The 17,062-nt window shown below is 42.2% G+C and overlaps 1 protein-coding gene across 1 annotated transcript in view; it reads right to left on the reverse strand.

Annotated features, from left to right (window-relative positions):
• Positions 1–17,062, reverse strand: part of GUCY2F (guanylate cyclase 2F, retinal) — an 89,775-nt gene that overhangs the window by 66,419 nt on the left and 6,294 nt on the right. The window contains exons 2-3 of the mRNA XM_007463676.1: positions 14,253–15,003; positions 4,159–4,460 (exon numbers count right to left, since the gene is read on the reverse strand). Coding sequence (XP_007463738.1) covers positions 4,159–4,460; positions 14,253–15,003 — 1,053 coding nt within the window. The remainder of the gene's footprint in view (positions 1–4,158; positions 4,461–14,252; positions 15,004–17,062) is intronic.

Consider the following 17,062-nt stretch of genomic DNA (forward strand, 5'->3'; position numbering starts at 1 on the left):
AAAAAAAAAAAAAAAAAAAAAAAAAAAAAAAAAAGACTCTCAGTGCAAAATTTCAAGAGTTTACCTCCTGCATACCTTTTTCAGAAGCTACTAAAGGATGCGCTCAACGAAAATGAGAGAGTAAACAAGAAAATGGGAGTCATGAGAGTCATGAATAGTGAATCTGGCACAGAAGAAAGAGAAAGCAAATTTCCAGGGTGATGAAAAGAGAGATCCTACCATAACAGCTGTACAACAGCCTTAGGGAACAACAAGTTTAGATTGGAATAGGAGGACAGAGAGCCTCAGGAAAAACAAATGAAATTGATAAGGGATTTAACAGATTTTACTGTGTATAAAATTGTTTTTATGTTTTTGTTTTTTGTGTTTTGGGTTTTTTTTTTTGCGGTACGCGGGCCTCTCACTGTTGTGGCCTCTCCCGTTGCAGAGCACAGGCTCTGGACACGCAGGCTCAGCGGCCACGGCTCACGGGCCCAGCCACTCCACGGCACGCGGGATCCTCCCGGACCGGGGCACGAACCTGTGTCCCCTGCATCGGCAGGAGGACTCTCAACCACTGTGCCACCAGGGAAGCCCCCCCCCACCACGTTTTTAAATGGAGAATTGTTTTTTATAATTTTTGAATGGGCAAGTGTATAAACTAAAAGAGGATGCAAACCACTTCTATAAGCAATATAGCCTATATAGAGAAATTTCAATTCCACTGGAAGTTACTGGGCAAGGGAGAAATATAGCCATCTTTCTCATACATTTGTTTACTCATTTACAATCTCTCTTTCATTAGAATTTAAGCCCCATAAGAGCAGGAACAAGTGATATGCTAGTAAATGTTGGCAACAGCTCTATGAAAAGGGAAAAAAAAATCTTATTTGTAGCATTTACCAATTTCTGTGGTGTTAATACTCTCAATGCCTGATTCAAGCTACCAACATGATGCCACTGAACACAGTGTTTGGCAGAGAAGAGGCACACAATTAGCTTTTATGAACTGGCTCCAACACACTACTGACAAAAATCCTGTCTTGTGTACTGTTCTATCTGAAGTTCAGCATAGTACATGGCACATGGCAGGTGCTTAATAAATAGTTGTTGATCTGTTGACTGAATAGGAAAAAACAACAGGAGCCAAGGGATAAGCAAACATTGAGCTACATAATTTGATCTGAGAAAATACCATTTGGAATTCTGAAAGTGAGATAATTTTGAAAGCTGGAACTATTGAGCGATTCTGTGCCAGTAATCACAAAACTTCAAGAGAGCAGGAAGTTGAGGTCAGACTGTAACTTAGATGCTAGGTCACCATCAACCAATAAGGTCATCCTGGGCCCCAAAAGAAAAGGTGGAAAGGAAGTAGCTATAAGCCAGGCACTCTGCTAGTCACTTCACATGTATTACTTTGCTTAATCTTTACAATAATCCTAGAAGCTGTAGATCACTAACCCACTTTACAGGTGGTAAAATTGAGACTCAAAAATCTAAGTAACTTGCCCAAGGACACGCAGCTAGTAAGAGTGAGAGCTGAGATTTAAACCCGAGTTTGTCTGACTCCTTATCATATGTTCTTTCTGCTATACTAGCTCCCTTCAAAAATACCTTTTAGCAAGGTAATTTAGGAAAAAAGGGGGTTTTGTTGATCAGAGATGTGAAAATAATTGTCTCACTCTTCTATCATTCTTTGGTTATGAAAGTAAGGCCAAGGCACGTGCAAAGCGGGGGTGGAAATGTATCCAAAAGAGCTTTTTTTTTTTTTTTTTAATAAGCTTTAGAGTCTTTGTTTTCACTTTCTCTATTTCTTTGTCTAAAGTAGCGTACAGGCTTCCTAGCAACCACACTAATGGCGTCTTTTTTTACCTTAATTACCTTATGTTTTCCACAAGCTCAAAGAGATTGGATCAAACATTAAGAGTAGAAGATCTGAATTTTTTTTATCAAAATATCTGCTCATACATATGATACACACACACACACACACACACACACACACACACCTTTCTATTTTCCTCAATCCTGTGATTAAAGTAAAAAGATGACAGTCTTGTATCTAAGTGATGCGATATCATTGGATAAAAAGTACAAAAATTCACCATATGATTGCTTGCCTATAAATACACCAAACAACTGGTTTGAGCAATCATTCTTAGCAGTTTGAGGGATTCTTGCCTTTCTTGACCAAATCAATGAATTGTTTTCAATTAAACATGTGTGTGTCTCCTAAAAGAAAGATTTATTACAAACATATCTGTGGCAATAAAGTTTAAATCCAACACTGTTAATATCTCTGCTGGTCACTTTTTTTTATTAGAACAAGAATCTGCAAAATCTTTGTTATCAATACTCAGGACAGAAAGAGATAAGAAAACTTAAGTTTCACCTGAATCATTTATTCAGCTAGAGAGGCAGTGCACAGGATAAAGGAATAAATAGTAATACAAAAAGGAAAAGATCATGGAGAATGTGAGTGTTGGGCACAACCACCAGCCTACCTGATAGCCTTCTTCCTTGCTAATGGAATTTCAATTTTTTGCACACTTTTCCAGCAGCCATAGAGTCAGTCATGATGGTCTCATTCCTCTTTCTAAATTATTAGTTTGGGTATCGGTATGGGACACAGTTGTGACCAGGCAAGTGTGGGGAGAAGTCTACTTGAGGAGCATTTGGGCAAGATTTCGTCACTCTTAAAAAGAGACACAAGAGAGGGACATTCCCCATTTTTGTCTGTAGGCAGTTGCACCTGGACATGATGTCTGGAACTGTAGCAGTCATCTTGGGACCAGGAGAAGAACCAGATCATGAGGGCAATCTAGCATGCTATGATTATAAAGTGGAAAGATGAAAAGAACCTGGTTCACTGATAACATCACTGAGCAGCTGAATTAACCGACCCTAAAGCCCCCATATCTTCCAGTTTTGAACAAAAAACAATTACTTGGGCCATTTTGTGTTGAGCTATCTCTTAGTTACAGCCAGAGCATTATAACTAATACATTATAACTAATGTATTACTTATAACAGACCATTATAACTAATACAATATGTTAGCAAATGCTAGAATTTTTAAACTTATTGATGGGCCATTCTGAAAATGACTGCCTTCTACATCTGGCCTCTAACCTATAAAAACCCCCTCTGTATTTTTTCTAATCTAACTATCTTTGGCCTTCCCCTCTTCCTCTCATATTCCTTGTCTCTTTTGTATTTTTCCCTCTTTGTTTTTGTCTTTTGTCCATTTTTTGGTCCATTTTACTCTTGTCCATTCATTTCCTTGCTTTCATCCTGTCCCCACTGCTTTTCCTTCCACTAGCCCTCAAATGGCTGTGATTTGATCTGAAATACGTTTATACATATATTCATCTATACATACATAAATATTATTTCTTATACATTATTAGGGAGGAATTCTTCCCCGTTCCAAATGATTCCTTTCATATAGAGATAGCTCTACTAACAAAAATACACCTGACCTCTTCAACCCCTTACTCATTCCTTCCCACAAAGGAGTGACTTAATCTGACTGGTTAGTTTGGAAGGAGAACTAAACATGTGTAGCCCAAGCCTTCCTAATTTCTTTCTCTTGGGAGTAAGCTCCACTATGCTCTTTCAGGCTGGACATTTTAGAAAAGGCATGTCCTCACGGGGCAGAAATATAAGGGTCCAGCAATGCTGGTAACTAGATGGAGAAGTCTGATCAACCCCTAGATTCAATACTGGGAAACTCAAATGCATATAGACAGAAGCCACATTCTCCAGCACCAGCTTTATCAATAATAATGGTAATATCTTCCTATATACCAGCTCTCCTATTGTTGAATTGGTTCCAAACTCGGGTGAGAAACAAGATTTATTTTTACTAGGCCCCCTTGAACGGCACTAGTGTATATTAAAGTTTTGTTTCCCTGTTCTTAAACACATTTTATTTCTTCTTCATGGCTATATATGTTATCATTGCAGGTTGCTTGAAGATTAAAAAAAAAAAAACCTCCAATAATGTATCTTTGTTTTATAAATGTTTTCTGCAAACAAAAGGTGTTTTTAATTTGTGTGTGGGTGCCTGCTGTTGACTGAGTTTCCTATGGAATAGAGGCACTTGATAGGAAAAATATTTACCTTCCTGATTTTTGAGGTTTTCTGTTCATGATTAACTTGTGAATCTGCACTTACTTGATCTGACTCCAACTTCTCAGGAATTTCACCTCTAGCTGCTGCCTCCATAAAGGCTTGATAGAAGGTCTTTTCTTGGGACTCCACTGTAATGGTCAACACAGCATCATAGGCTTCCCGGAGTTTTGGATTGTTCCTTAGAACCTGGTAGGGGGTATGCTTATAAGGTAAACTGTAGAGCAGGGCGTCATAGGGAACAAAGACATAGGTTCCATCAGTCATTTTCAGATCGTGAGCCCATTCCAAGAGATGCGTCTGAGTCTCTCCCCCAATCAAGGTCAAATGCATACACATGATGATTACTGAAACCGACAAAGCAGGGAGGTTATGGTGGCAATATGTTAGTAAAATATAGTACCAAAAACTAAAGACTGGGAGAAACAAATAATTGTATTATAACCAATTTGTAAATGATATCTATCTTATGTCTTTAAGATGAACAAGATGTTGAAACCCTGAGTTGAGCCTGAGGTATTTCAGGGACTCTAATTAGGCAATAGGGAAAAATCAGACACGTCTACAGGCTGCAGAGACTGGCACTAGACTGAAATAAACAAATATAGCAAGTGGGAGGTAGCATAATGAAGAGGCTTTGGAGTTGGAAAACCTAGGTTTATATCCTAACATCGCCAGTCACTAGCTGTATACCCTTAGGTAAATTACTTAACCTCTCTCTGCCTCATTCATAAAATGGAGATAGTAAATATGTACTTCGTGGGGTGGTAGTGATGACTGAAGGGGGAATACATACAATGGGCTTAGCACACAGCGCTCAATGAATGGTAGCTATTATTATACCTAAGAATAAGAAGGCTAGAGGGAGAAGATGGGTGATATTCCCATAGCCACTGTTGCTTTTTATTGCCTACCTCCTACAGACGTACATTCTAACAGATGTTGACCAACTGTTCCCACCCTTACTAAGGCCATTATAGACAATGAATGGTACTAACTCACACTCTGCTGTAAATGCTACTAATATTACGGGTGATGTGTTCAATTTTTAAAAATCAAACTTCCCTATAATTGGAATTACTTTGCACTCACTTTAATTCTTCCTAGACTTATGAAACTATGTTGTTTGGCAAGGCTATGCTAGAATAGAGTGGATTAGTAGAGGCCACGGTTGAAGAATGGCAGCTAGATCATGAGACAGAAAGTCTTGTATCCAATTTCGCCCTTGGCATAATGCTAAATGAGTTTAGTTTAAGCCCACTTGTGCTTCAGTGCCCACATCTTTAAAATGTAGATGCCAATGCATTTCACAGGTACATTGAGTAGTTTAATTAGATAATGCCTGGCAAGTATTCTGAGCTCCTTGAAGAAAGGCAAAGACCCTACTGCCTTTGGTAACTATTAATTATACATGCTTACATGGAACCTTTAATCTCAGGAACTGAGTATGCTTAAACTACGTTCAATGACTGGTCTTTGGTATTTACGTATTGCCTCATCTATTTTCAAAAACCTTCTTTGCACTTGTTAGATACCCTCAGAAAATTTCCCCTTTGAGCCAGAGATGGTACCCTTTATTTTTTAAGGTGTACCTAGTAAGTTATGAAGTTGATTTAGATACCAAACACGCACACCAGAACTTGAATTTTCAAATGACCATTAGCTCCTTCAATATAATTACCCTGAGAGGTTCTACACGTATTCTGATGCGCAAACCTTCCTTTGAATACTCTAGGGATATCTTTGGAGCTAGTTCTTGAGCCACACAAGGAATTCAGCCTCACTTGTTCATAATCACACATTGTAGGATGGGAAAAATGGAGTGACAGAGAGGTCCAACAAGGCAATGATTGGATTTAGAAAGAGAAACTAGAACCGAAGGCCCCTAACTCCCTAAGTTTGGCTACACCATTAAACATGAATCACTTTGGTCAAATTAATTCAGTAACATGTCCATTGAAGGGAAAAACTGAGTTTAGTCAGGTGCTTCAGGTAGCTGGTCAGTTCTTCCAACAGTATCCTTGGCAAGCAGGTCAGTATTGGGATCTGCTACAAAAACAGAGATTAGATTATGAGACCAAGGTTACCCAATAGAGATAAAATTCATTTAATTAACCTAAAGGAATATTAAAATTACTCCCCTGGATGGGAAATGTTAAATAGAACTAAGTGCTTTGTGTTGGTTGAAATACAGCAAATATTTTAACATATACTACGTGTATTGGGCGCTGCGGTGTGCCAGTCAGATGCAACCCTCAGGAATGAAGCATTCATTCTCCTAGCTGCTGGGAATGTTTGGAGATAATAGCTGATACCTCTCAGGGAATTGCCCTCAGCTGAGGAGAACCACCATAGTGTGTTGGGAGCTGGCTTGTGCTGGTTCACAAAAGACTATGGTTAAATTTTCAGGGATATTATGAACTAGTTAATGTCATGTTGGTAGCTTGAAATTGGCCATGGTGGGTGTTATAACACCATGGAAATTAGCAAATGCTACAAATCAGGGCTTTCCCCTCCTCCCCCGATAAACTGGCTATTAAACAATTATTATCACATTGCACCCCTTTCTCTGTATCTGCCTGTACCCAATGACTGGTCAATATGGAGGCATAAAGGCTGACACTCCTTAATTCTGGACAACACTGAAGGGCCACCCAAGCTCCAGAGCTCCCACAGGGACTGGCTGGGACCTTTTTTGTGACTGCATGACAGTTTAATTTTTCCAATCCTACTGCTGCCTCTCCTTCACAGGTGTTATCCTGGAAAGCATTCCCCCAATAAGCTTCCTGCACACAGATCTCCATCTGCCATTCTTTTTACTAGGGTACCAACTTGTGACACTGGTTTAGAGCCCCACTGTACCCTGAACTGACTTCTGTCATGGCAGTTACAAGATTCATTGCCCTTATTTATTTATGTCAGCCTCTACTATGAAACCATGAGTTCCTTGAAGTCAAAAACTGTATTTTATTTCTGTATCCTGGTACATATTATATATCCAATGAACAATGAATGTTTGAAACAATTTCAGAAAGAGAAGTTTTGTGTCTGGGTATCTTTTGTGGGTTCCTTGAGATGCGAGACATGGGCATTTTGGATTGCTAGTATGGAGGCACAATTCGAAGGGATATTTGCTGGGCAGGTAGATAATAACATACCTGTGTTTAATGTTTAGTGTCATTAACTGTGCTCAAGACCTTACCCTCCCGTTAATTTTCCTTTCATTGGCCCACACAGAGGACATATTAGGCAGAGTCAGAATTTTTATTACTGTAAAGACCCTTTGAGACCATCTAGCCTGTCCTACTCCCCCATTATTTTACAGATGATGAAATGGAAGCCTCAAGAGGGAATGATCACAAGCTACTCTATTTTTTGCAAGGTAAGACTTTTCCATCGAACATGATTAAAACAGAAAGCATAAATACTGAATTCAAACAGCACCATCTTAATTTAATAGATTGAGTGCTTTGTCAATAGGGATTTGTAGATGCATCTGTTCTACATGATTATTTTACTAAATAGCTTTATTATCTCAAAATGACATTCATTAAAATGGGATTTTACCTGTAAGTTGTCAGGAAAGGATTAGTGGACAGAAACCTTAAATCCTTGACAAGACCTGGGTCAACAGGTGATCACTGAGTAACATTAATTTGTAAGTTTCCATCCTGATTGTTAACAGCCAAGCCACTCTATAGCCTAAACAAGGGCCAGGAGATATATCCTCCTGAGATCCCATCTCACTAGGATATGATATTAGCGCTTTCTCTGAGCCACCTGAGCCCCAATTGAGTTGTCTAGTAGCTATGTCTTCATACTGTGGTACCCACTATGGCAGGCTGCTCAGGACCCTCTCTTTCACCCTCAATGCTAGCAGCAGGAAATGCCTAACTCTAGGAGAAGCCAATTCCCAAGTCACTCAATTCCTACCTCTCTTCCTATATTGAAATACTCTATCCAATACTTCCTCGAGGTGGAGGAACTATGTTTCTCCAAAAGCAAATTTTGTTTCTCCCAGATTACTGGCTATGGAGTGCTTGGTGGAGGAACCTGAGCCCAGTCTCACACCTTGTGGGATGAAAATGGTTTCACTAGCTATTGCTGAAGAAGGTCTTAGGAGTCATATTCATATTGTGAGCCCACAATACTGCTCCCAGTCCACAGAAACCCTCCATTCTATTGTCCTTAATTTTCATTTTAATCCTTTTGTGACACTTCCTACCACTAACCTTCACTTTAACCTATTTTGTGTTAACAAGTGTTGAGAGATGGGAGAGTAAGCAGGTCAGAGGAGGAGGGGGGCGTACAGTGTGATTTATCCCAGGTCTCACATTCCCCCAGGATTCAGCCCCATCTGGCCACACTCTGAAACAAGTAGAGTCACACCCTCCTCCCCTCAGTTCTCCCCCATGCACTCTATAAAATGGATACATAAAAAGAGGGTGGGAGGCTCTGGAATCTGCATGTTTCCCAACCACTGCCCAAAGTGTGATTCAGTGCAGGAGGCCCTCAAACCACGCTTTAAGAACACTGTAGTACACGATGTGTGGCCATTTCTATCGACTGAGGACACTGCACACATTTTTGGCCCTAAGTCCTGAGACCACCACTTAACTTACCTGCCACCAGTGCCAAACTGGTCCAAGTAGCTCAGCATGCTGTCAGACACATGTTACATTCAAAGGCCATTCTGTCTGCATCAGATCGTGTTTCTTCATACCCAGTAAAACTGTTATTACACGTACTTTTATTGCCTTCACATTGCTGCCCAGCTTATGTTTTTAATATTTCTCCATACTTTGCAACGTATGTTTTCTCCAGCTTTTCCTAAACTGCTATGTAGGTAAGGCCTCCTAAACGCAGGAAGCCTAGATGTTTAGAGATTTCCTCCTGGGCTGGGTCTTCAATAATTATATCATTACTGATAGTGGACCCATTGGTGTCCTTTCACCATTTACATTTACTTACATTTATCTATACCAAACTGTATACCAAATTCCCTATCAGCACTAAGGCTCTTGGCCATAGTATTACAGTATCACTATTCTTACTACTGTAGGAAAACTGGGGCGATACTTGTTACCTTGAGGCACTTAAAGTAATTTCATCAGTGGGCCCAAAAGTTAAGAGAGAAAAATGGAAGGGCTAAATTATACACCATGGAACACAGGGTGTCAAGTGAGTAAGCTTTAGGGGCATCCCTCAAGTGGACAGGAGGCAGGAGAGCATGTCTTTCATTAAACCAGTGATTCTCAAAGTATGATCCCTGGACCAGCAACATCAGCACCATCTTGAACTGGTTAGAAATGCAGATTCTGGTTCCCTATCCCAGCCCTTCTGAGTCAGAAACTCTGGAGGAGGGACGCAAGCCCCCCAGGGGATTCCGGTCACACTTAGGTTTGAGAGGCACTGCTTTAGATCAACCTGAATGCATATCCTAGTTTTCCCACTCACTAGCTGTGTGACATTAAGCAAGTTATTTAACCTCTCTCAGCCTCCAAAGTCTCATTCGTGAAGTGCATTAAATAGTAATTGGCCTTACTTTATAGGGAGGTTGCAAGAATTGAATGAGATGGTCCATATAAAACCCTTGCAAAATGACTAGCATATAATAAATTCTCAATAAATATTAGCTATTATCATTGCTATTATTATTATTGTTTTTTTTTTTTTATGTCAAGAATCTTCAATAGATGGAAGAGGCCAGCCAGGTCCCTGACAATGAGGTAGTAATAAAGTATCTGACTTTGGAAGAACAAGAGGGAAGAGATATGGGAACATATGTATATGTATAACTGATTCACTTGGTTGTAAAGCAGAAACTAACACACCATTGTAAAGCAATTATACTCCAATAAAGATGTTTAAAAAAAGGAAAGAGAAGGACATTCTGACTGTGTCCTAGTTACCGAACATCAAACTGTAATGAAGCGTTCCCAGTTTGGAAGGATTTAAAGAAATCCCCAAACGGTTCAACAACCTTGTAAACCCAAATTGAAAGGATTTCACAATCAGCCAAGCATTGATAGGCAAAAAGGTGAGGAGAAGGGAGGAGGGCTCGAAATAGCCATTTGAAAAGTTCTCTAAAGAGCTTTTTAGTGGGGCCTCCTGCTAGTCTTTGTTGAGAATTAGCAAAAGAACTTCTGGGTAATTGCAGTCCCTCAGGTGCTCTGCCTGGTGAGTGATGCTCTTTTGTGCCATTGGATCAAAATCTCCAACAGGACTCATGGTTTAAGGAGCAGAGAGTGAACTGAATTTTGGCCCTTATGCCCACTCAGCTAGATTCCCTTAGGCAGGGAAAGCCACACACAGCAGCCCTGCCTGTAAGCTGAGGCCTTTGTCCTTGATTAATATCTCTCCTATATGACTTTGTCAGACACAAAGTTAATTGGTAATTGCCTCTGAAGCTTAAAAGAAGTGAGCTGACAATCTGGGAGAGGCTGAATCCTGAATCCCCCCCTTCTCTGGGACTTCATTTACCCCATTCTTTGGTGTTAATAATGCATACACCTACCTACTTGTTATGTGAGATTCACAGCTGTTGTAAAACTTGGAAGAAAATACCTTGCTCCTGGATAACCCTGAGGATTAAATGACATTATCTATATGCAAATACCTTGTAAACTGTAGAGAGCTGTTCACATGTAAAGTGGTATTATGGTTGCTTTCATTGTCTCAATGGCAGCCTCTAGTAACACCCCTGCTGTTTCCCTTCCCAAGAGCCCGCAACCATTATTATTGTTATGATCATCTTTACTATTAAATTTTATCATTGTCCTGCTGTTGTGTAAGCAAAATTTAGACCAGTTTCTGAGAAAGACATTCCTTCGGACTCCAGTAATGTGCCAGTGATAATTGGAAACATAAATTTACAAGGAAGAGAAGTGGCATAGCAGCTCTACCCTCCCTCCCCACCACTATCTCTCACTGCCGCCACCACTGCCACTGACTGCCACACGGGGCTTTGGTCACTGTTATAGTGAGTAGGTCAGACAAAACCAGTCTTCCAGCTATTTCCATTACTTCCAAATATTGCCAGTCCTCTCCAAAGGAAGGGATCCCTTTCCACTATATTTTGTACATCACAAAAGGTCCTTCCCTGAAGGTTTACTGGGGGGTCCACAATATTAAGAACTAGTCTCATACCCAGCAAAATAAGGAAGAGGCCAGGCACTGCCTTCCTTGGCCCTTCTCAGCTGAGGTCACAACAAAAACCTCAGTGCTCATTCAGTCCCAATAGTCAACAGCTAGGAATACTTTCACAGGCTCAGTCCTATCAGTTGAAAGGGGCTAGAAGAACAGCTAGAGATTTGATCTAGTAGATGCTGGATATGGTGTATTGTAACCGCCCTTACTGCTCAGTTGGCCCAATCCATACTCATTAACTTCTAGCTCAGTTTCTCAGCAGATCTCCCATTCTCTGATTGGACTGGAGATGTGCCCTGAACCCTAGGCCTCGTGGCTAAAGTCCTGATACTCTATTTATATTCATACTCTGAATCATGCTCCTATTGGCTGGGGCACTAGTCTCAATGGATGATCAAGTGGACAACAAGCTTACCTTACTTTAAGACTCACTCCCCTTCTGCAAGTCCTCCTGTCATATTGCACCCATCACTTGGAGTGCCCTCAGATACCAAAAACTAGTTGTGCCAAGTGTGAGTACCACGCACGCTTTTGGACAGTGCACACTCAGGTGCCCGAGGTCCTACTCAGGCCGCAGCTCAGCCAATGGCTCAGTTTCCCTGCATCCGCCCCAACCTACCCACGTTCTGATTCATAACGCTGAGTTCCCAGCACACCTCACCTGAGTCTGCCTATGTTTTGTCAGAAACCCGGGGCAAAATCTTGGAGAGCCGAGCTTTGTCTTCACTCCCTTTTATCTCCCTTTCTGAGTCCCTACTGCGCTTTCTGCTGCTTTTCTCCCTACCCAGGGTCTTTCTTTGCTGCATAACCACATACCTCCCTCTCTAGGCTTCCAGCCTCCTACCCCCTTACCCCCATCTTAAAATTTTCATTCCCTTAGCGAGCTGATCCACACTGCTATACAGAAAGCAATCTGATTAAACAAAGTCATATTAAGACAAAAATTTGTCTGGTAACTTAAAGTAGGGAACATTTATTTGCATTTTCTTGAACTTGAAGCAGTGGTTCTTGACTCTGGCTACATTTTACAAGCACCTGGGAAGCTCTTTAAAATACCTTTGCTGGGGCCTCACCACAGACCATCAGAATGTCTGGAGGTGGTACTCTGGCCCCAATCATTTTGAAAAGATATCCAGGTATTTCCAGTGTGCGGCCAGAGTAAGAACCATTGACCTAGAGGAATGCATCTCTAATAGTACGGCGATAATATGTACATTTGCTACCTCCCTGCCTCAAAAGAACTGTGGGTGGTAAACACTCAATCCTAACTTCTCTCAGTCTGACAACCCAAAGAGCTTCGGGGCCTGGATTTATTTAACATTTCATGGTAGAGGCCAAAATGTCATTTCAAAGAGCATACTATTTAGAATGGGTGGGATGTGAAACACTCATGGAATGTAAACTTGCAGGAGACACTGGGCTTCATGAAGATTTGTAACATATTATAAAGTTATGATATTAAGTATGTTAGCCTGTTTCTGGCATGAGTCCTCCCTGGAAATGGTTGTATATCTTTAAAAATAATTCTGTGCTCTGCTTTGAAAGAATCAAGCTCTATTATGAAGTAATCAGAGCCACACTGATTGCTTAACATTTATAGGATCTTGTAGACTGGAGCTGGAAGCAGACTACTATAGTTCCTGGAACTAAAAATTCTTGCCCTCATCCTCCCATAATGATCATAATTAAGGTCCAATACTGGAGACACTTGAAACTTAAAATGGGCTCCTGGGTATAGGCCAGCCCTAAGCTGGACCATTCTCTAACAAGTCCATTGCTGTGTTAAGGAAATGACTGGGACCAGGACTAATCCTAGAAGTAATCAGTTTGACAAGAAGTTTCTGAGCTATCTGTCCTAAAGCAATGGAGTGACTGCAATAGAGGATGAGCAGTGTTCCCACAAATCACTGCTACTTTCCAGAAAAATGGTAAAGTGGAGATTAAAAAATTCAAAAAGAAAATAAATCAAAACCAAGTGTCACAAAGGCTTGCAGTATGTATATGTAAAAGACTTCCATCTGATTTAAGAGGGGCAGGAAGAGCCCTCCCCCTTCCCAAAATGCACCCAACTCGCCCTGGGTCAGTGGGTCAGTCCTTTGCTTTACACTTGGTCCATGGTCTCTGCAAGAATCATCTTTGTTTGTTTGCGTTTTTTTTTTTTTAAGAATCATCTTTTAACATAAAACTTCTCTTGGGAGGGGAAAGGTTACAATTTAGGCAGGCTTCTCATTTCTTTTTTTTTTTTTTTTTTTTGTGGTACGCGGGCCTCTCACTGTTGTGGCCTCTCCTGTTGCGGAGCACAGGCTCCGGACGCACAGGCTCAGCGGCCATGGCTCACGGGCCCAGCCGCTCCGCGCCATGTGGGATCTTCCCGGACTGGGACACGAACCCGAGTCCTCTGCAGCGGAAGGCGGACTCTCAACCACTGCGCCACCAGGGAAGCCCAAGGCTTCTCATTTTAATATGCTTTTATTTATCAGCTAGCTCCCTCCATATCGGCTTGTTGTGTGCTGCAGAGAGAGAAGCCCTGCTTTCAGGGAGTGGAAAGTGAGAAGGGGTGGGTGTGCATTTTTGAGTCCAGAAAGGACAGGTTCTAAGTGAGATGTGATGACACAAGGGCACTGAGCACCTATGAGGGAAAGTACCCAGAAGAGAATCAAGGGTAAATCTCCCTTCAGTGACTAGACCAGACAAAAATAGAGCTATAAGAACACCGCTTCTTGGCTGATCTGAAACTGCTGGGGTCCTAAGGGCATGGAGGGTATGTGACCACAGTTGCTCTTGATGCTAATCTTCCCCACCCAGGGGCTGAGATAGGCTCTGTTGAAGCAGGATAGTCTTGGGGCCTGAGTGTGATTGAAAGGGAGCAAATGCATGAAGAACTGGAGAGTGATGTGCTATCCTAGGGTGTGAGGATAGGAAAATTTTGGACATTGTCATATCCTTTCACTGAAGCTACATTTAAAGCTGAGCCAGGAGAAAGCACTCACTGAGAATTCTGTCTGCCTGGCGAATCCGCTGTAGAGCTTTCTGGATGCTTTGGCTGTCTTGTCCTGTGGTCAGGACGACCCCTACAGGTAGGCCGCGACTCCGAAGAGCACTTGCAACTCGATGGGCTGTATGCACCCAAATGTCTTCATCTGAGGAAATGACTCCAGCGTGAGCCCACTGGAAATATTTCATGATGGTTACCAGCACCCGGATGGGAGAAGGGAGTGTCCGAGAAAAGGTCGGGTGGCTATTTTTATTGTCCAATTCATAATTCACACAGGCCCAAGAGAAAATCCCTTTGTCCCAGCTGTTTCCCAGGAGTGAGGCTGCCTCGCAGTAGCCAGGGTTGGCAGGTCCAATAAATCCTGAGGCCATCTGGTGGTGGGAAATGAAACTGGATAGAGCCCTGTAAGCCTGGCAGTCTTCGTTGAGAATCACGTATTCAAAAGAGTAACCCAGGTCAAACGATGGGTCCTTGTTGATCTGCTCAATGGCTAACTGAGCGGCAACCTCGGGCAGGGCCTTTGAGAACAACGGATCACAAGTCCAAGGGCCCACCACCCCTATCTTGTAGGGGGGTGCCCATATCCGCTGTGGGAGGGACGTAAGGGCCAGGAGGCACAAACACCACAGGAGCTCGAAGGATGCAAGGCCGTGGTGCCCTCGCTGTCTTTCGGGAGCCGCAAACCAGAGCATAAGGTGAGAGAAAGGCCAGGGTCCCAAGAACAGAGCTCTCCTGCTTCCAGCAGGCTAATGAAGAAATACTGGAAGGTGAGTCTGCTGTCCCGAGATGGACACTGTTGTTTCCAAATGCCTGTCAATCAGAAGAAAAGGTATATTACTCACATTATTCCTGAAACTTCTGGAAATAACAGTTATGAAAGAATGGCAAAGGAATGGCAGTCCCTACACTAGAAGATTCTCTCCCCTACCCTGACCAAAAGTCCTCCTCTTCCTCTACTTCCTGTGCATCCTTATCTCAGGAGATGGTGCCTCCATCTACCCTTCACCCACTTGCTCCGGTCAGAAACCTGGTAGCCAGCTGAGACTCTTCCTTCTCCTCTGCCCCTCATTCAATCCATCACCAAGTACTGTTGATTCAACTTCAGTAATAGCTGCTCATCTCACAGTGTTGTAAGGATTACATGGATTCACATACAGCAAACACTTTTTTTTCTTTTTTGCGCTACGCGGGCCTCTCACTGTTGCGGCCTCTCCCATTGTGGAGCACAGGCTCCGGACGCGCAGGCTCAGCGGCCGTGGCTCACGGGCCCAGCCGCTCCGCGGCACGTGGGATCTTCCCGGACCGGGGCACGAACCCGTGTCCCCTGCATCGGCAGGCGGACCCTCAACCACTGCGCCACCAGGGAAGCCCTAGCAAACACTTTTAACAGGGTTTGGCAGGTCATTAACTTTATATTAGTGATATTTCTATCATTATTATAGTTTCAAATATGTCCATTTTTCTCCACCACACTGCCCTCTTGGGGACAGACACAGATGTAAATAGATAATGGCAAAGCGGAGTAAGAAGTGCTATGACTGAGGTACAGCCCAGACAGAGGAAAACAGAGAGGATCACCCAAACCCAAATTTCAGGGTAGAAGAGGGAGGGGGAAGGACGTCTCTCTGAGTTAAGTATTGAAGGAAAAGTTAGCCAGGTGAGTGGGGTTGCAAGGGGGTCGTTGCTAAGAGCCTTCTAGGCAGAAGGAACAATATACAGTAAGGCCCAGAGGTTAAAAAAGGAAAAAGATATGCATTTGTTCTGCTCAGGTCTGTGATGTCAACCAAGGCAGGGGCCAGGTCACCAAGAGTCCTATATGCCATTCATAAGTTTTTAGATTTAATCCTGTACATAACTGTTTTAAGCAGAGAAATGATGTAATAAGATTTTCATTTTCTAAAGATTACTCAGGTAGCAGTGTGGAGAATGGGTTGGAAGGAGGCAAGACTGGAGGCAGGGAGACCAGTTTGGAGGCTGTTGTAGTAATCCATATGAGAAATGATGGCAGACCAAGAGAGTGGTAGTAAAGACGTAGAGGAATGGAGATGAATTCCACCAAGATTAAAAACATCAAAGAGATTAAGAAGGTAAAGCCAATAATAACTTATTGACTGACAAGATGTAGAAGGTAAGGGGGAAAAAGGAGGACTCCAAGATGATTTTGGGCTAGGCAACTGGTTAGAAAATGATATAAGTCTCTGAGATAGGGAACACTAAAGGAAGGGATGGGAAATATAATGTATTCTATTAGACATGTTGAACTGATGATGCCTGTAGAATATCCAAGTAGCAAGATCCAGTTGGTGATTTGACATACTGGATCTTGTAACAGAAAGCTGGGCCAGAGATATAAATTTGAAATGTAATCAATTGATAGAGGGTAACTGAAGACATGGCAGTGTATAAGATCAGCAAAAGAGAGCTGCAAAGTAGAGAAAGAAGTCAGAGGACAAAATCCTGAAAACCCACAACAATTAAAGATCAGGCAGAGAGAAAGGAGGTTATAATGAAAACTTCCATGAAAAGTCCAGAGAAACAGCAAAATCCAGGAGACAGTGATATCTTACAATACAAGGAAGATGACACTTTGAGGATGAAGGCTGTTTATCACATCTCACACTCTGTTGAGAAGTCAGGTGAGCTAAATATAGAAAGGTCTCTGTCCATTAGATTTGGATTCAGAGAGTAAGGCTGCAAGTGGAAGGACCCACAATGAGTCAAAAATAAATGGGGATGGGCTTCCCTGGTGGCGCAGTGGTTGAGAGTCCGCCTGCCGATGCAGGGGACACGGGTTCGTGCCCCGGT

This window comes from Lipotes vexillifer, unplaced genomic scaffold (assembly GCF_000442215.2).
Source record: "Lipotes vexillifer unplaced genomic scaffold, Lipotes_vexillifer_v1.1 scaffold1267, whole genome shotgun sequence".
Taxonomy (NCBI): Eukaryota; Metazoa; Chordata; class Mammalia; order Artiodactyla; family Lipotidae; genus Lipotes; species Lipotes vexillifer.